Genomic DNA, 20,079 nt, shown 5'->3' on the forward strand with positions numbered 1-20,079 from the left:
GTTTGATTTATGATTATTATTCTGTCCCATTATTTTTGGTCCCTTAACAAGTGGGAGGCACATATGCAAACTGCTGTAAGTCCTACACCGTTCACCTGAGTTGGATGTACATACCCTCAAATTAAAGCTGACAGTCTGCAGTTAAAGCACATCGTGTTTGTTTCATTCCAACTCCATTGTGGTGGTGTATAGAGCCAAAGATGTTAGAATTGTGTCGATGTCCCAATATTTCTGGACCTGACTGTATATATAAAAATTATGCAATCGCAACATCTCTATCTAGATTTCAGGCACAATAGCCCACCTTTTAGGAAATTTTACACCAGCAATTGTGGTACCAGTAACCAGTTCTCTAAAGAGGACTACAGGAAAATCGGACATGTTTCTACTGTGGCAGCAAAAGCTATAAACATGTCATATAAGTATTTAAAGCTTGTAGCTACTCTCCTTTACATATATTAAATCTTCTACTGACATTCCCTTCTTGATAATACCCTTTGTTTGAAGTGGCATCCTTGCACTAATTTAAAGTCTGTTGTCTTGCCAAAACAAAATGCCTTTTATGTCTGTTTGTGCAGGATGTATTCTCAGCTCCAATTCATTTTCCTGAGGGAGTAGAATCTACTGAAAAGCCTCTTCTGTGCCATAACAGCCTGGAAAGAGGAAATGAGAAGGCTAGAGAATCTGCAGGAGTCAATCTTTATTTCTTAGGACACAAACAATTTGGTCTATTGATCCGAAGCGATTGCTCTTTGTGCCACACTCAATAAAAATGCCCAGTTGACTGAGAAGCTGACAAAATGCAGTTTTAACCCTTCTTTTACGTGTTATTAACTAGAGCGTGAAGTTCACTGATTTTTGCCACTGCAAAATTCAGTTTCAGATTTAATAATCTTCACAATGGACCACTCTGGCCAAATATTTCTGTAGTAACAAGAAAGGTACAAAGCAAAATTGTAACCCATCAATCAGGCTCCCTAACTGTATAGAGGCAAAATATCCAATCAGATGCCTGAGATTTATCTCCTATCAGGATAGGAAGTAGACGAGACAAGGCAGAGAGTGAAACCCTCTCCCTCCTTTGGGATTTTTTTCCCCTTTTATTTTGTCTTGGGGTTTTTTTGTGCCTTTGAATTAATCTTGACTCCTGGTGATTGCCTGGACAATCCCTGTCATTTTCTTTGCAAGATTCTGAACTAATTTGCCATCCCCTGCTTCTTCTTAGGACTGAGAGATAATGAGTGGCCCAATATCATCCAGCTGACATCATGCCTAAAGTGGGACTTTAGCTGGGAGATATTATTATTCTGGTTGATTGCAGAGTCAGTCAGATGTTTAGGCTGGGTTTGGGATTTTGATCCACTTATCTAGTCCTTCCAAAGGACAGGGGATAGGCAGATATTGTTGTTTAATAATATTAAAGATATTGCTACAGGATATATCATTATGGTTCACTGCACAATCAGCCAGATGCTCGGACTGGATTTGGCATGTGTACCGATCAAGTGGCTGATGTGGATATTTGATGGTATTATCATTTTGGTTCATCGCACAGTCAGCCAGATGTTCAGACTGGATTTGGCTGGATTCCACCTATTGAGTCCTTCCTAAGGACCTAAAATAGGCAGATGCGGCTGTATTAAAGGTATCATCACAGGATGTAATTATTAGGGTTATTATTAGTATACAGATGGTCCCAGATTTAGTGCTACCTAACACAATAGCTGCATTTAGCTGACTTTATTTGATCTGAAAATTAAGCAGATCAAACTTGGTCAGTGACTGTTCTGCCCCAGCTCCGGATTTCCAAAAATATTGACACACACCAACAGTCCTTATCAAATTTATTAAGTAACAAGAATAAACCAAAGTCCGGCAAAGGTTGGCAACCAGCCCAGAAAACAAAATACGATAAGACTGTTCCAAAAATGCCCTGATGATAATTACAAGTTGTTTCCAGCAAGAAACTTACTAACCGTGTATGACTTAAATAGGCTAAGGGAGTGGCCAGTTATCCTGAAGCCTTACTCTTGAGGAGACCTCGACCTCCTGAGTAGCCACTCCTGCCTTTTGGCAGCCCTGCGTGCTCGAGCATTGAGAAGAGGCTCTTCCACTTCGCTATCTCCACTTGAAGGAGCCTCTGGAGGTTCTGAAGGCCCTGGCTGAGTATCTGCCTCTGGCACCACATCCTCTTCAGACTCCTCGCTGTCCGACGTGAGCATCGGCGACACCACACCAGCCTCCTCGTTGTCGGGATCAGCTACGATCTGCGCAGGCCACTGGCAGGCCACAGTGTTTGAGTGGGAGACTCTCGGGTAATCCCAAGATTCTAGCCCAAACTATTAACTTAAAAGAGAAATCCTAAAATGGCAAATGACTTCTGTATCATAGCAAAGGAAGCTACATGGTTGAAACGCTAGATCATCAACAACTGAGCTTCACTCAAGGGAGATGAGCTTTACTTGTTTAAAAAAAATAGAGTTCAATTATTCCATGTTTCTATTATTCAACAGATTTTTATGTGGTAAGAAAGAAAAATATGGAATCAGTGCAAAAACATGGGTGGGTAACAAGTGAAAGTTGCCAACATAAATCTGAATCATATCAGGATGTGTAGTGACTGTACAACTAACATCTCATCTAGAAGGGCCCTATCTCTGCTAATATCTATTCAGTGGTAGTGCAACGTAGAAAAGTGGCCTTTGGCCTCTGATAGGAAGCAAGTTTCCCCATGCTATCAGTTAATCTGCCTTTCTCTTTCTTTGTGCTTTTACAGGTTTACAAATTGGCTGTTTTCTTTATGAACTGCATGACTCTGTAGTATATCTGCATGATTTATCTACATCTTCTTCAGCATTTCTCTTTTTCTGCATTTCTAATATATTAATCATATGTATACTATGAGAAACCTTGAAATATTTGATGCTGGGATGAAATTTCTTGTCAGTGAAAACTGAGTAGCGTGATGGCAGAAGATGAAAGAATAATAAGCTGAGCTTTATTGCTACTATTTGTACTACATCTAGATTAGCAGTGTTTGATCAGCACACACACAAGCACAACAACTTGGGTTCTCAGTAGGGTCTTCTGTACTTCAGTTTATATATTGTGCATTGCTGAGACTAACTGGAATCCAGCTGGATTCCTTGGTGCAAGATGTGCTGAAAATGGAGTCAAATGCACAGGCCAATTCTAAGAAAAGCACTTATTTTAAAAAAAGAAAAGCCACAAGAACACTTGGTTTTCCGCCCCTGCCCCAGCTCTGCTCTCTCTTCTTTTCTGAAGTCAGTTTATGGTTGAGGTTTATTAGAAATAGCATTTACATACTCATGCTTGCACCCTCAACACTGGTCTGAATGAAGATGATCTCATCCTGAATAAACACAGCAAAGGACAGGCAGGAAGTCGCTAATGTAGAGTAAACTGGCATATTGCCTTTCTGAAATCTTGTTCAAGCGATAGAGGTAGGAAAGCAAACAAGGTAGAGACTCTGTAAAAGCACAAGTGTGCTTCCAGTTTTCAAGAACAAGCACAAGACAAAATGCCACATGCTGTGAAATCACTTATCAGGAATCCGTGCCCAAAGAGGCAGCCTAATCCCCAGTGCTACATAGGCTAAATGGGACTCACCTTTTAGAAATTTTGGCTAAGTATCCTCATGTCTTGACTGTCCCCTCTGGATCTCCCCTACAGGGATCTGGACTTGCTGATATCCTGTGGTCACTCTAGAATCTAAAAATGTATATAACAAATTCTTCATGTCTCATAGAGTTGGTTTCTTAAAAATCAGCCATTTCCATCCATGCTGTAGGCCTTTTCCCACTCACTAAAATGTCATGCATGGAAAGTGTAACGCGGCTAAAATATAACACAAGCTTTTGCCAGCACTTTGAATTTCAACATTAGGTTCCAGCAGTAGCCTAGTCAAAACACTTATGATAAAGTGCTTAGATATAAAGTGTAAATCAAAACCATATCTCTCTTCTAGAAAGCAGTTCAACCTGGTTTCCTCCAATTGTATGGAGCTTTAACTCCCAGAACTCCGGGGGTAGTATGACCATGGACACCAGGTTGGCCTGTTCCTATTGCCCTTATTCTTCTAGGTGTCAATGATTCATTATCTTGACTGTCCGATAACCAGCTTTTCAAAGCAGTCCACTGGCTTTGTAACTTCTCTTCAAGCAAAACCAAGTAATAGGAGCAATACCTAGCATCTAGGCTTGGGTGAAATAGTTTCCCATGTAACTAGAGAAAACTTCCACAAGAAAAAGAAGTAGCACAGCCATGATGACAAATGCCAAAAATGCACAGAAAGCCACTTCAAGTCTCCAACCCGAAAAAGAGATCTACCTCGAAGCCATTATGCCATTGCAGAATGCATGTGTGAATCAGTCCCATAAATGGACGCACCAGATAAGAAAAGAAACTAATTTCATGGCAACAGAAGGGAAGATGTTTAGATCGGCAACTGCACATCCATCAGCTAGACAGGAGTTATGAGAATGAGAGAAAAACTACTTGTATAAATGCTTGGCAGCAGTGGTGGAATCCAAATTTTTTTACTACTGGTTCTGTGGGCATGGCTTGGTGGGCGTAGCAGGGGAAGGATACAGCTAAATCTCCATCCCTCCCCACTCCTGGGGGAAGGATATTGCAAAATCTCCATTCCCATCCCACTCTGGGGACAGCGTGGTATTTGCCAGTGGTATTTGCCCGTTCTCTGAACTACTCAAAATTTCCACTGCCGATTCTCCAGAACCAGTCAGAACCTGCTGGATTTCACCCCTGCTTGGCAGGTTTAATAGAGGAAGTCTCTCATCGTCTCCATGCTCATCAAGGATAGAAGCCCCAGCAACACATGTTTAAATACTATGAAATAGAGAGAGGCAATGAATTATAGTAGGTAGGAGCCTTCTGGAGCAGGGGTCTCCAACCTTGACAAAGCTGGCTGGGGAATTCTAGGAGTTGAAGTCCTCCAGGCTTAAAGTTGCCAAGGTTAGAGACCCCTGTTCTGGAGTATTACATCCAGTCCCCTGGTCTAGGGGAAATGGAATAAAAAGAAAGTCAGGCTGGCAGCCTGTGTGTGTGTGTGTTTATGTCTGTGTGTCTAGGTGTCTGTGTTTGTGTGTGTGTAGATGTGGATGCTATCTTGACTTTTTCCTTTACCCCCAACCCCATAGACACCGTCGCACTGGTCAGGACAGGTATCCAAATTAAAGCCTCCTTAAAAGATCAAGAGTTTCTGTTTGAATGTAAGGCCATTCTTTCAAGTCTTCCCTCTGCAACCATAGAGAAATTTTCCAGTATGGTATTTTTTTCAGACGTATAAGACGGCTTTTTTATGGAGCTTTCCATTCCCCGAGTCTTTTTTTTTTTTTTTTTTAATATGTACGTCACACATATCTGCATTTCAGACCAGGCTTCAGGCTTTTTTGAAGCTGCCCAAAATAGGCCCAACTTCAGCATGAAAGGTACAACTTGATGCTCTAGGATTGCATGCTACTCTAAAAAGATTTTTTTTTCAAAAAGGAGTGAACCCCCAGAGTTCCTTCAAGTGTAACCAAGGAATTTTAGTGCTCCAAGTGACAGAAGAAGAACATTATTAACCTGGGAAGTAAGGATATTAACTGGATTTATTTTATTTTTTTTAAAAGTCCTACATTAACATTACTTTTGTTTGTTCCTGCCCACTTTTTGGGTCTGTGCTTTTCTATGACTGAGAAAATCCAAACCCCTAAGTTTGAAGGGCTTGCTTTTGTTGTCATAAAATCGTAAGAAAAATCCTGCTGCCTGTTAATTCAGCCTTTGGTTTTCAAAAATGGCCGGATATTCTGGGTATTTGCAAACCAGGAGCACACACACATAAAGGCATTCTGTTTTCATAGCTGTTGGGTGATGACAGCCTTTGAATTTGTTAATATTTCCTAACAACCACCTGATTTAGTGTTCAGTTCTGGTTTTTTACATATGAATTTATTTCTTCTACTTCTGTTTCTAACCTGAAGCTCCCAGAAGTTCTGGCTAATATTTTCCATAGCTGGGAATTCCGGAAACAGTACTGTAATTCAACACATTTTTAAAAAATTCCAATTTGGGGAAAGATTCCTGAACACATCAGGGAGGGAAGCAGGCAGGCAGGAAGGCAGGAAAGCAGGAGGTAAGAAGGCAGGAAGGGAGGGAGGAGGGACGGAGGGAGGGACGGAGGGAGGGAGGGTGGGAGGAAGGAAGGAAGGAAGGAAGGAAGGAAGGAAGAAAGGAAGGAAGGAAGGAAGGAAGGAAGGAAGGAAGGAAGGAAGGAAGGGCTGATTAGGGGTAAAAAAAAAATCATTAGGTATCACTCTTGAATTATAATTTTCTCTCTTTTCTCCTGGAAATAGTTTCAAGCCAACACATTCTTTTAAAAAATGTATGTTTGCTAACTAATGCTAGAAATGAATTTATTGTAAATGAGTTATTAAACTTGGACATCCTGATGAAAAAATATTTACAGAGGAAACTCTTTAAACAGTTATGTGCCAGTGGAATAACCCTAGTTACAGAGTACACTTCTTGGTACAGACTGTGTAAATAAACTTGGGTAGTGCCCTTACTTTCCACAGCCCATTAAGCTAATGCAATTATATTTGTATAGAGCTAGGAAGGGATTCAGAAAAGCCTTGGTTCTGTCTTCGGAAACCAGGCTTGGCAAGTTGAGGTCCCTGATCTGCATGAGGTTCTCAATCCTTCCTTTGGCAAGTCAATTAGGCTATACCATGCCCGACACACACATTTTCATGAAATCAGAATTTCCTAGGATAACACCATTATATTATCAGTCTTGGCAATTAACTTAGTCCGCACTGCACAGCTTCAACAATAGTTATGTATTAACAGTGACTCATAATCCCTCCTTTTTTTTTCTTTCAAACTATAGTTCAGTTACTGCTCAGCACAGAATATTTTGGTGCGGTGTACATAAAGGGCATTGGATCTGGATTGTACTTGGCTATGGATATCAATGGACGCTTACATGGCTCGGTAAGTATAAAGTTTCCATGATAGAAGCTTTGAGGCTAGCAAAGATCTTGTAGCTTGGATAGCTTGGAATCAAAAATCATTCACACATGCACAATTAAATGTCACTTGTTTTTGCTGCTGAGTGGATGTTTTTTGGCCAATCTTTATTTCTGGAAAAAGAAAGAGAAATATTCAAAAACAACATTCTGAAACATTTTAGAAAGTGGCAGTGTTCCTCCAGATAAGATGAAACCATTAGAAGGAACTGAGACATATTTAAATCTAAATGAAATAAGACCCATCCAGTAATCGGGTTTGCTAGCTTTTGCTGGTCTATGTAATAAAAAAGAATTGAGGGGAAGACTTGCTATCAGCCTTGCAAGATAAATGGAAAGTACCTTGCTAAGCAGCAAGGATCTGGAGCAAAAGGGTTAATTTTATCACCTGCCAAAAGGCAGCAGATACTCAGACTTTCCCACCTAGTTCTAAAGTTGGACCAGAAAGAGTCCAACTCTTCCACAATCCAAACACAATCACGATGGTCCTTCAGTGCCATAAACGGTTTTGGTCATTGTATTTGCTTCCCTTCTGAATGCTCCCAAACTCTTTTTCTTTAGCAGTTGCCAACAGCAGAGTGTGTGTTCCTGGAGAAATTGGAAGAAAACAATTACAATACTTACAAGTCAAAGATGCACGCAGATAAGAACTGGTATGTTGCCTTGAAGAAGAATGGAAACAGCAAATTGGGACCGAAGACTAATTATGGCCAGAACGCAATTCTTTTCCTTCCTCTGCCAGTGTCACCTGATTAGATTGCTTCTGCTCCTCCCCTCCGTTAGAAAAGTTGTCCTGTAAAATTAAGCAGCCAGTGAACTTTCCCTTTTGTCCCCTTTGATTCTCTCTCATACTAGAAACAAACAGAAAGATGGACCACGAAGTACTTGAGATGGAAAATATATACTGCATCTCTAAAATGTCCATTCAGCCTCAACAATTCCATTGGCATACCATAGCAATAAGTACAAAATGAATCTGTTAACATGGCTAGAAAAGTGTTTATCTTAGAGTATCATTCCCATAGCCACAGACAGCCTATAATAGAGCTTCCCACTTTGAAAGCGCATATTCACAAGGCCCATTTCAAGGTTATAGAAGATGGCTTTTAAGAATATTTGTGCATCACACAGAAGCAAAATACTTAAACTATACAACCATTTAAAACCAACAGACTGTGTGCCAAGGGCAAAGAAATATATATATATATATATATATATGTATGTATGTATGTATGTATGTATGTATGTACGTATGTATGTATGTATATTTCTTATACATTATATACATTATATATATGATATGAATATTCATAATTATGAATATAATTTCCCACTCCCAAACCGTTTAAATCACACAAGCTTATTACAACAAAACTGAAAATTATACAAGTCTATCAGACTGAAATCTAGAGTCTTTACATGTTTAACTGTGTGCCTATATCTCATGACTTAGAAGTTTGGGTCCCGGCATTAGTTTCCCTGTATTGATGTGAGGTTTTCCAGTATAGCCAGTTGTTTCTCACCAAGCCAGGAAACTGGTAGATACAAATCCCACTGGCCGTATATAGGTAGTCCTCGAGTTACGACCACAATTGAGTCCAAAATTTATGTTGCTAAGTGAAAAATTTGTTAAGTGAGTTTGCCCCATTTTATGACTTTTCTTGCCACAGATGTTAAGTGAATTGTTGCATTTATTAAATTAGTAACATGTTAAGTGAATCTGGATTCCCCACTGACTTTGCTTCTCAGAAGGTCACAAGAGGTGATCCCGTGACCCTGGGACACTGAACCACTGCCACGCATCTGAATTTTGATCATTGACCATGGGGTGCTGCAATGGTCATAAGTGTGAAAAATGGTCATAACTTTTTTCAGCGACGTTGTAATTTTGAACAGTCACTAAATGAACTGTTGTAAGTTGAGGACTATCTGTAAACCATGGGAACACTGCCTCTGATTAAAAGCCTGATGATAACATTGTTACAGTATGTAGCTACAGCAGTGATGGCTAACCTTTTTGCCATCATGTGCCAGGAGGGGGGGGCGGGGAGGTTCGTGCGTCTCTAGGTGTCTCAGGAGGCTGGAGACAGCAAAAAAACATCACTTCCTGTCCCACCGGGCGTTGGGAAATGGGCCATTTCAGGCCTCCAGAGGGCTTCCGAGGGGATGGGGAAGGCTGTTTTCACCCTCCCCAGATGCATAGAGAGGATCTGGAGCCAGGTGAGAAAGAAAAACAGGCCTTCCCCACCCCCACCCACCCCAGGCCCTCCAGAGGCAGGAAACAGGCTGTTTCCTTCCTGCCCATAAGGCCCGAAAATCAGTTGGCTGGCGCGCACATGCGCACCAGAGCTGAGCTGGCATGCCCACTGACACGGTTACATGTTCCATAGGTTCGCCATCACAGAGTTAGAGTAATTGACTAACTTTTTCCATGTGAGATTTATTTATTTATATTGATTTATATTGATTTCAAAAATGCTCTACTCCAGGTGACATAATAAAAGCAGAACAATAAAAGGGAATCAGATGATATGCATTCAGATAGATTGAATACAAAAGAATAATATTGTATAGGTAAAAGAGTAAAATTGTATTTGTACCCAAATATTACAGTGGTTCACCCAGGACTTTGCCCAAAGCTTGGGAAAATAGCCCCATATAACATAATCAGTGTCGGAGCCATATGGGTCTCTGGGGGAAAATGATTCCAAAGGCTTCTCTCTGTTTAACAGAAGAGACTTGTAACAGAAGTGCACAAACTCTGCCAGATTTCATCCAATGGGCAAAAACGAGATATGCGGGAACCTTATTAATATCCAGATCAGCGGTATCATATGGGTTCATGGGTTCATTTCCATGAAATGTCTGTGGCTTTGAAAGAATAAACCAGTGAGAGTAATTATACTACGGTTATAAAGATAATGCATATATTACATATACAACAGCCCCTCCAATGGAAGATAGGAGAGCAAAAGTTAGGAAAGGAACATTGGAGAATCAAATGGAAATTATTATAGGCTTCTACCATCCTGTATATAATTCAGAACCTTCAATATATATATATATATACATTGTTAATTGCTGCATTGTCCTGTGCTTGAAGATAATGTTTGCAAGAAAGTGCTGAAGTGCCCAATAAACTGCAAGTGACAACAGCATGCTCCTCCTTCGATAAAGAGGGCCCACTCGTTCATGGTCCTGGATTATGTTAGACTACTTGCATAGAGCTCTGCTTTCTTGGGTTGTATTGGTTTGTGCACTGTGCTTCTGTAACTAAAGAAAATTTACAACTTAAATATTTGCCTGTTTTATTCCAATCTAGCCACTCAGGAGCCATATAAGTAGAACAAACAGGAATAGGAAGGGGATATGGCCATGGAACATTTTGTTAGCAATGAACTGCCTGTTCCAAGTCTGGCACTGCAAGTCCATGAATACCTACAGCCTCTTTCCTAACTGAATTCCCAAATCAATTTTCTGTAAAACATAATTTACCCAAAATTCAAAAATTTGTTGTGTTGATTGTGGGCAGAGATAGGATCTGAAGATAGCAATGCAGAGGGCCATAAATAACCCACATAGCCTGTCCGAGCACAAGATCTCTTTATTAGACTTTAGAGGCCAAATGAAGTGCTGGATTACATGATCAGGTATATTGCCCAATTTAACATCTCATATTCTGTCTATGAAGAGGCAAAGCCTGGGTGACTCTCAGTCACTTCCCTTTGATGTCAACAGAACTGTTCATCAAATCGCAGGGAAATTCTCCTAGCATCCAACAGAAATTATCGTGAACCATCATGATAGGTGTCTGTAGTGATCCATTAGAATGAGCTTGAAAGATCAGACCAGATTAGATCAGGTCACCCAGGAAGAAACAACAGTAAAATACTTTTAATATTGTTGCCAAGAAAACGACAGATATGCCCCTGTAGCACAAAAGTCCATCTCAGCTCAAGAAAATATTTCCCTGTTTTAAATGTGCACTGAATTATAACCCAAGTTTATACATTTCTCAATATCGCTGTGCATCTCAGTAGTGGAAAAGTGTTGTTTGCTTGACATTCTTGTGGACTTAATAAATACTTGCACAAAATACTATAACATAAATGCAATGCCATCCACAGGAGCTCACTGTTTTTGTCAAAAAGGGGGAGCGCATAATGAAAGGGAAATTAAAGCATATTGGTTAACTTTTGATCCAGGCAAGCTTAGATTTCTGAGCAGGAAATCTGCAGTCAGACATAAAGGATCTTAGAAATTAGCCAGCTTGAGGGCAACAAGCATAAGCAGTTATTTGAAAATGCCTTTTGCAAGCTCTGAATTTTTTTTTATTTTTGATCTTTATTCCAATCCAAGTACAATAGCAATTTGGGGAAGGACGAATCTCCAGCAAATTCAGCAAGTTTTAGCAATTGATACATTGGTAAAATAGCTTCCAATCATAATCTCATAGATTTGTTCTATTTATGATCTTCTTCACTCCTTTCAGGCTTTATCCTGTCTATGATCCAACTTACCTCATTCATTCTTCTGCAACCATATAACAAAGGAAAATGCCAACCAAATTAAGATCACATCATCTCTCACTAGCTAACTACCCGTGTTTCCCCGAAAATAAGACCGGGTCTTATTTTCTTTTGGACTCCAAAGTAAGCACTAGGACTTATTTTCAGGGGGTGTCTTCCCCCCATGTATGGGAGGCCACTTCTGCTTGCTTGTGGCAGGGCAGGAGGCCGCACGGTGTGCCAGCGCCACTGCCATGAGGTGGGGTTGGAACTGCCCCATGCAGTTCTAACCCAGGGCCCCGCAGCCAGGCTACCCACGCCCCAACATCTGCCTCACCTCGCGATGGCAACTCTAGTACCCATATCCAGCAGGACCCTGTGTGGCTGCTGGCCCACTTCTTCTGCTTGCAACAGAACAAGATGCCGAGCAACACGCCGCAGCCATGAGGCAAGGCAGGTGTCAGGCATGGGTGGCCTGGCTGCGGGGGCCCTGAGGTAAACTGCTGCGGGGTGCACTGGGCAACTCCACCCCCCCCACTTCACCTCATGACTGCGGCACCGCAAGCAACCAGATGGAATGTGCAGCCGGCCAGCTGTGCAGGCTCTTAAGTAGAGCTTATTTGGGGGCGGGGGGATAGGGCTTATATTAGGCACATGTGTGAAAACATGCTAGGTCTTATTTTTGGGATAGGTCTTATTTTCAGAGAAATAGTGTATATGGCATCCTATTAAAGCCATCAGGGTTTTTTTTCCTTTGTTGATATGGATACATTGCACTGTTGGATATTGTTTGATAAGGCCAATGTTGAACTCTATCAAGATCCTTTTGAACAAAACCAATATTCTGAGGAGACAAAATGTTACCCCCACCCCCACTTCTATCTCCTCTTCTTCGTTAATTATAAAAATGTCAAAGAGTACTAAGTCCCATGCTGAGATACCCCACTTCATACCTCCTTTTATAGATCTGTTAGGTTCTATGCTTTGGGTTCAGTAGTTCGACCAGATGTGAATCATTCTGGTAGTGGAATCATCCATTCTACATTGCTCCTACTTATCAAGAAGATGACTGTGATCAGTTTTATCAAATGACTTCCTGAAATCTCTAGTATACTACATCCACAGCATTTTTATTTATAATCTAGTCACTCTGTCAAAAAAAAACAGCAATAAAATGTGCATGGCAATGACCTGTGATTAAAAAAATAAAAGCAAAGAAACAAACATGGTGATCTCTAGAAATTACCTTATGCCTTTCTCATTGCTTCCCCATTTCTTGACGGTCTTTTCAAGCTTTTTCCTGGTACTGACCAGTAGTTTCCATTTTTTGAAGAGTTGGACAGCGTATAGCTTTTCTCCATTCTTCTAGTACTTTTCCTGTATTTCAGGAATTCTCCATGACCTCTCCAAGGTTCCACTTTTGGGAAGAGCCAATTGGGCTTTGAAAGTACTTCCCAATCATCAGATTTTCTTAGCAACAATATGGAAGCAATTTATCACTAACTTCTTCTGGGATTTTTTTCCCCTTTGTTTCAATTACTCAATCTAACCTAAATCCTAGAATTCCCTCACAGTCAATCTCCTATAAGCCAATGCTTATTTTGCTTGGCTTCCAAAATCAAACAAGATCAGCTCACTGCTGCCATCTGCTGAGACACATATGCAGACTTGAAACACATTTCTGAAATTCCAAGCAAGGAAAAATATCTAATTACTATAGTATATTTATCCCTGCAAAGGAGGTAGAATGTCCTCTTCCATTAACACTCTCCGAGTTTAGAACTACACACATGCTTCCACTTGCCCTCATGTCATTCATTTCCTGCAAGGCATTTTTTTTGTTATTGAAACAAATGTTGTATTAGCATTCTTATATACCAGTGATCTATACTTCATATAAGAGACAACAGCTGAATATTTAAACAAAAATATAAGGTTATGTGGGCCTCACGGGTAAATCAGATAGGACTCACAACCAGATAAACTAACTTTGCTCCATTGTAAAACTACATTGACAGAATCTTGCAAGTCAGAAAGTATCACCCTCACCACTATCTCTTTTACAGCCTGAGAAATTAGGGAAGGTCCCTTTTGAGCTTCTTACTCTGCCTAATGTGCAGCTGCAGGCTATGCTATCTCTTATCTGACCATTTCCTTGAAGTATCCCTTTGCAGGGCTCCCAAGATCTTTCCCACATATTATTACAGGTTAGTCCATATCTACTACCATGCTGTAACTAAAGGTAAAGGTAAAGATTCCCCTTGCACATATGTGCACCGACTCTAGGGGGTGCTGCTCATCTCCGTTTCAAAGCCAAAGAGCCAGCGCTGTCCAAAGACATCTCTGTGGTCATGTGGCCAGTATGACTAAACGCCAAAGGCGCACAGAACGCTGTTACCTTCCCACCACAGGTGGTCCTTATTTTTCTACTTTCATTTTTTTACATGCTTTCGAACTGCTAGGTTGGCAGAACCTGGGACAAGTAACGGGGGCTCATCCCATTACACGGCACTAAGGTTTGAACCTCTGAACTGCCGACCTTTCGATCGACAAGCTCAGCATCTTAGCCACTGAGCCACTTTAACTAGAACTAGAACCACTTTATTTTTCTGGATAATTGTTCCCAACCTGTTTGTGTCGGAGACACCATTTAAGGCACTTCCGGGATGAAAAGATTAGCCAAGGGACATCACCATTGCTCAGGGGATGCCCATAGGGGCTCCTTTCATATCCCCATCAAGGAGCTGGAGAGAATGACGGGAGCTCACCCTGCCACGTAACAGCACTTGGGTCTCAAACACGGGCTCGCTAACCTCCAACCCAGCGTTGTAACCAAGTGAGCTACCACACTCCTTAGATAATTGTTGAAAGGATGTGTGAGAACAGAGCAATTGCCAAATTTGTAAACATTCGAGCTTATACTCTTGCAGAAAATGGGAAAAGGAAAAAGACCCTCTTGAATAGCATAGCTATTTAATATCACTTCAGATTGGGTTGTGGAGGCCTGGCATTATAGTGGAATAGAAATCAGATGCAACAGGAGAAAGTAGGAGAGGGCTATCTAATCCTGTCCAACAGGGCCTTTCCTCTCCCCCACTCCCATGGGTACAGGGATCTGGGTTGCCAACAGGCTGAAAGCGGAAGTGCCTGGTATATGCACAGGTGACTGGGATTTCTAATTAAACCTGAAAGCTGGAAAATGGTAATATTGGATTTAATTCTGCTGTTTTCCAGCACCTCATTAACCTCCGGGCATTCCTTTCATTAGACATCTGAAGCCCAGCTATTCCTTACTTCATGTGTATACTTGACACCCAACTGGGGAAAAATGTCAACACTCCTGCTTGAAAAAATAATCCCCAGTAATTGCTCCAGATGGATGAACAAGGGGGAAATACTAAGGCTGAGGGCCTCAGTCCTGCATTAAGTTAAAGCATGTCTGAATCCACTAGTTTCAATGGGTTTAAACCAGCACAGGTACTATGCCTCAGATTGTGTCCCAGCAGCATTTTAAGAAGCAAGTGAGTGTCTCTTTTCCTCCAGTTTATAACTAGAGATGAAACATAAACCTCTTTTCTTCCTTTGTAAGTAGTAGGTAGTTATCAAATCATTTATTAATTAAAATGGAAATGGAGTTCAAAGATTATAGGTCTCAAGCTGATGCAGTTTAAAGAAGGTAAGTAAATTTGCTATGGGTTTGTGAATGGGGAGGACAGGAAAAGAATACTAAGAAAAACATCGGAGCAACAAGAGGCATGGAATTTTTGGAATGTAGAAACTTTTCCAAAGTTTTGGGATTCTAGTAAATCCTTCCATAGCTATAGAAGGGGGAATATATAGTACATTTTTTTTAAAAAAAGAAAGAAAACTGGCGGAGGTAGAAATTGCAGCTTTTTACATGTTGAGAGCTAAATAATGAGCCTGGAAGTTCAAGCTATAAAATGGAGCAAGGAAGTAGAAATAGATGTAAACCCCTATAGAGAAAGAGAGTTGGGTTTTACACATATCATTCGTCTGACATTGCATTTGGATGTAAAATGATGATCAAATGGACAATGTAAAGAAATAAGAAAGCCTAAACACGGAAGATTATTTGGAGCCATGTTGTTAGTATGTCTTTCCTCTTTCTTTAAATAACATCTTAATCTAAATAGCAGAATGGGTAGTTCATTCCTTTTGCATCTGTTGAGCACTTCATGATAATATGAAATAGCAATATCAGCAAATAAAATACTCATGTATCACCATGGGTATTTTAGATGCCATTTCTTCATTTGTTGGTGTTTCCCCTGCCCTATCTCATGTATGCTGGGATAGTTTTCCACCATCACTGGTTGATTGGTCAGCTATTTCGCTGTTCTTCAAGCATGTTACAGATCTGCATTGTTACAGAGATTGGAGAATGGAATCCAATCTCTGTAACAAAGGAATTGGGAGCTGGGACTGGCACATCACACATACAAAAATTAATTCCATATTTCCTATTAATCAACAGTATTTCCTTAAATGGAAAATGCTGAACTCCAGTACTGGAAGAAATGTATCTCAGAAACAGCTCTAGTGTTCATGCTTCTTTTGTGAGCTTTTCAATAACCAGTTTAGTTGGTTATTGTGGGAACCAGATGCTGCACTTATCTCTTTAAGCTGATTCCATAAGGCCTTTCTCATAAACTTAATTCAACAACCAAATCCTTTAAGGTATGCACAGGTGGCAGGGAGTCCATGCAGAAATTAGTGTGATAGTGCAGAATTTCTCTTTTTAAAAAGCTGATCACATTTCCATCCTAGTGCTCTTATCTGAATAAGCTCCTTTCACTTATGTTACAATAAGATTTGTTATAGCAAGGCACCTATAGTTATCCAAACACGGATGAACTTCCATCACCATTGTCAATGTTGGCTTGGGCTTCCAAGACTTGTTCAGCAAGATTCTGGTGGCTCACAAATTCCCCATTTCTATCAGATTATAAAGGTGAACAATAACTAAATTCCAGAATGCCATGACATTAGATGCATTCATTACATTTTAGCAATGAAACTTTCCAAAGACTTCAAGACAACAGGGTTACATTCTGAAGAATTTAATTACAGAATTCTTTTGCTCCTGTCTACATTAGAAAAAAGAAAATGAGAAATTGCCAACTGTCTTTGTAGGCTTATTTTTACTTTACATATCATATTTGAAAGGTCAATTTTTAAAATGTGCTGGATCCTTAATTAAAAACAAATATAACATTAGAAATGAAAGCTGTCCGAAGTCCAAGTCCCTAGGATCCCCCTAGGATTTTACTCCGCTAGTCATTGCCAACTATAGGGGGCAGTCATCTCCATTTCAAAGTCATTGAGCCAGCGCTGTCCGAAGACAATTCTGCAGTCATGTGGCTAGCATGACATCACAGAGCACTGTTACTTCCCACCAAAGTGGTACCTATTTGCATGCTCACATTTGCATGCTTTCAAACTGCTAGGCTGGCAGGAATTCAAGGGCAAGGATGGGAGCTCAACCTGTTGCATGGGGGTGTCAAACCTGGGCTTTCCAGTTGACAAGCCCAGCATTTTAACTGCTGAGCCACCCTGCCACTCTCAGATTCCCTAACATGGGAAAATTTCATCAACCGATACACAGCATCCGGTTCCATTCATTTATTTGGTTTTTAAAAGCCGCCTTGTAACAGTTGGTGTTGGAGTCAGAATTAATAACACAAATCTAATCTGTATGGGGGGAAAGCATTCCAATAATAAGACAGTTTTTAAACAATAAAGTGCAATAGGGCCTTTCCAAGCACTCTGATTTCTGCAGAGGGCATGAACCAGATTATTAAGCGACCCGATAGCATCAGCCTGGAGAATTCAGCTCACTAAATTTAATTAACGAGGTTGCAGTCTCTCCACAACCCCAGATGCACACCCAAATTTCCCATTGCCGTTTTTTTTAAAAAAAAAACCTATGTAAACAAACACACACACACACACACACTATGCAATCCTGCAAAGAGGTCGTGGTGGAAAGTTGTTTATTTGGCAAATAAAATCGGTTGATTGTCTCCGGATTGGGTTTATTTGTCCTTCTAACTTCCAGCCAAACAACATTTTCCTATTAAAGCCTTCCTGCTCAGCTGGATTAGGGGGCCCCCCAAGCCCACCCTCCGTGCCAGCGCTTCCAATCCATTCAAAGTGATTTAGGAAGCCATCGCCGCGGCTGCCTGAGGGTGCCATCAAGGGCAGGAAAGGGCCTATTAAGCAGAGGGGCTGGAGGGGGCAATGGGAGAGCTTCCTCTCTCAACGCGAAGCGCTGGCAGGCAAGCAGGCGAGGAATGCACCCGAGAAGACCGGGAGCAAAGCGGCCGGAAGATCCTCCTGACAAGGCCGGGGAACAACGGGTCCTTCCTGGCGCAGGGAAGCCTGTGATCCCATCCCACGCCTGATTATCTCCCTAGTTCCGGAGAGGGAAAGCAGGACAAAGGCGACCCTTTCTCGGCCTCCTTCGTCCTTAGGCAGATTCCTCCCCCCCACCCCGCGATCCACACGTGGCGAGAGGTGGGCGGGAAGGGAGACGCCTCCCTTGGGGTCATCCTGGCTGGATCTGCAAGACGCGAGATAAGCAGATAAAGCGGCATCTGCTCCGGCTGTGCGTGTTTTGGAGCCGAGAGACCCCGATCTGCTTCTCTACTTCAAAAAAAAAACTCTGGCCAAGCACAGCGGCCGTCTGGATGAAGTTCGCCCCTAACAACTGTTGTCCCAAAATCGGGGCTGGAAGGTGGGAGGATAGCTGGGCTAAAGAGTCTCTGGAGATTCTCAGTCATCCAGGTCATGGTTGTCCCAAAGGTGATTTTTTTTTCAAGAGGCAATTGGACTTTCTGGGTTTTTTTTTTTCTTTGAAGACGTTTTCAAAGAAGAAGAAAAAAACCAGAAAGTCCAGTTGCTTCTTGAAAAAAAAATCACCTTTGGGACTTCCAAGAAAGAGAAACAAAAATTGACCGTTGCTTCCCGTGGATCAGACTAAGGAGAACTTTCCTAACCGTGAGAGTAATCAACAATAGAATAGATTGCCTTCAGAAGTTGTGGGTGCTCCATCACTGGAGGCTTTTAAAAAGAGATTAGACAGCCATTTGTCTGGAATGCTTGAGCAGGGGGTTGGACTAGAAGACCTCCAAGGTCCCTTACAACTCTATTCTATGTTTTAATTCCCAGCCTGGAGGGCTCTCTCCCTCTCTCTCTCTCTCTCTCTCTCTCTCTCTCTCTCTCTCGTTGGTTTTACTTTTGGGGGTTTTATTTCTTGGCCTTCATTGCTTTATTGCTATTTAATATTTTAATTATTTATATTATCTCCATATAACCCAGAAAAAAGAATTACACAAATTTGAAATTAAACAAAAAAATCCAGAACACAAGAATAACCTCTGCCCCATCAAAATGAGAATCCAGTAGCTTCTTTAAAACGTGCTATCTGTTGCACAGAGATGGAAATGCGTGTGAAAAGATGTGGCTTACGCCTGCTGAAATAACCCTTACCTGTCTTCATATAATTGTAGTCTTCAGCCGTTCATTACAGCAAGTCCTCACAGGCACTCAGCCCAGGGCCTCTTTTGCCTGCATTCAGTAGCTGTACCAATGTGCTTCTCCCTCAGTTGTAACAGAGTCAAAGTCACAATAAAACTAGCTTTGGCTACAAAACGCTGAGGCTCTATGGAGCTTTGGGCAACCTATTTCCATGTCTGACCATACCTGTAGTTCTTAGGTTTCAGTCACTTTAAAAAGTCTTTCAAAGGACTAGCTTGATGAATTCACAATTATCTCTCATAGGACAGGAAGGAGGACCAAGTATGTTCATCATCTTAAATTACTTATATAAACAATAAAGGTGGGAAGAAAAAAATCTAAATGTTGTGAGATGGATGGATGGAAGGGAGGGAGGGAGGGAAGAAGGAAGGACACATCAGGAAGGAAGGAAGGATACATTGGAAAGGAAGGAAGGAAGGTTTAAACTCAAATCAAGATATGGGATAGGGTGGGATACCAGGAATTTATATGATTTCCACTTTTCATATAGTGGGGGAGAGAAACCTTTTTTTGCAACACTCAGAGGATTGCGAAGACAATGGAAGAAAAGACGATTGTGTTTCTCCTTCAGATGGCTTTGGAGATGCTGGAGAGTGGCAATGCCCTTATTATTCATACCTTGGAATAAATCCCTTTCCACTCAGGTGGGCTTATTTCTAGCGTTCCAACCTTAGGCTGTGACTCCATTTGCACCTAACCACAGGGATAAAAATCATGTTCATGTGATGTTGCTTTTAGCTGGTTGCAAGACCTTTAGCTGAGACAGGCTCTAGTTGTCCTTGGTTGTGCCAGTTTTAAGCCAACAGTTCTTACTTTTTTTTTCTTTCCCAATGCAATCCAAGGGCAACTTCAGAGAACGGGAAAAGTCTTTTTGGGTGTTGTTCCTAAGAACTTCTTTCTTGGAGGCGAATCAGATCAGCAGCGGTGATTGGAACCAGAGTCAATTTTCAGGCAAATTT

General features: G+C 41.2%; 1 protein-coding gene and 1 long non-coding RNA gene across 9 annotated transcripts in view; one reads left to right on the forward strand and one right to left on the reverse strand.

The window, feature by feature from the left end:
• Nucleotides 1-10,348, forward strand: part of FGF1 (fibroblast growth factor 1) — a 48,484-nt gene extending 38,136 nt beyond the window's left edge. For 7 of the 8 annotated variants that reach the window (XM_087887430.1, XM_087887428.1, XM_087887431.1 and 4 more), the window contains 2 exons: nt 6,914-7,017; nt 7,614-10,348. In XM_087887430.1, the coding sequence (XP_087743556.1) occupies nt 6,914-7,017; nt 7,614-7,808 (299 nt within the window). In that variant the 3' untranslated portion in view covers nt 7,809-10,348. The remainder of the gene's footprint in view (nt 1-6,913; nt 7,018-7,613) is intronic. The other variant, XM_087887434.1, reaches the window with a different exon arrangement.
• Nucleotides 1,840-19,165, reverse strand: LOC117656700 (uncharacterized). Its single transcript, XR_015732567.1, has 5 exons — nt 19,073-19,165; nt 7,677-7,845; nt 7,010-7,166; nt 3,631-3,732; nt 1,840-2,346 (listed from the first exon to the last, which is right to left on the reverse strand). It is a non-coding gene; the product is annotated as an uncharacterized LOC117656700 (long non-coding RNA).
• Nucleotides 19,166-20,079: the final 914 nt, after the last annotated feature.

Source organism: Pantherophis guttatus, chromosome 2, assembly GCF_059756535.1.
Source record: "Pantherophis guttatus breed Tessera chromosome 2, ASM5975653v1, whole genome shotgun sequence".
NCBI lineage: Eukaryota > Metazoa > Chordata > Lepidosauria > Squamata > Colubridae > Pantherophis > Pantherophis guttatus.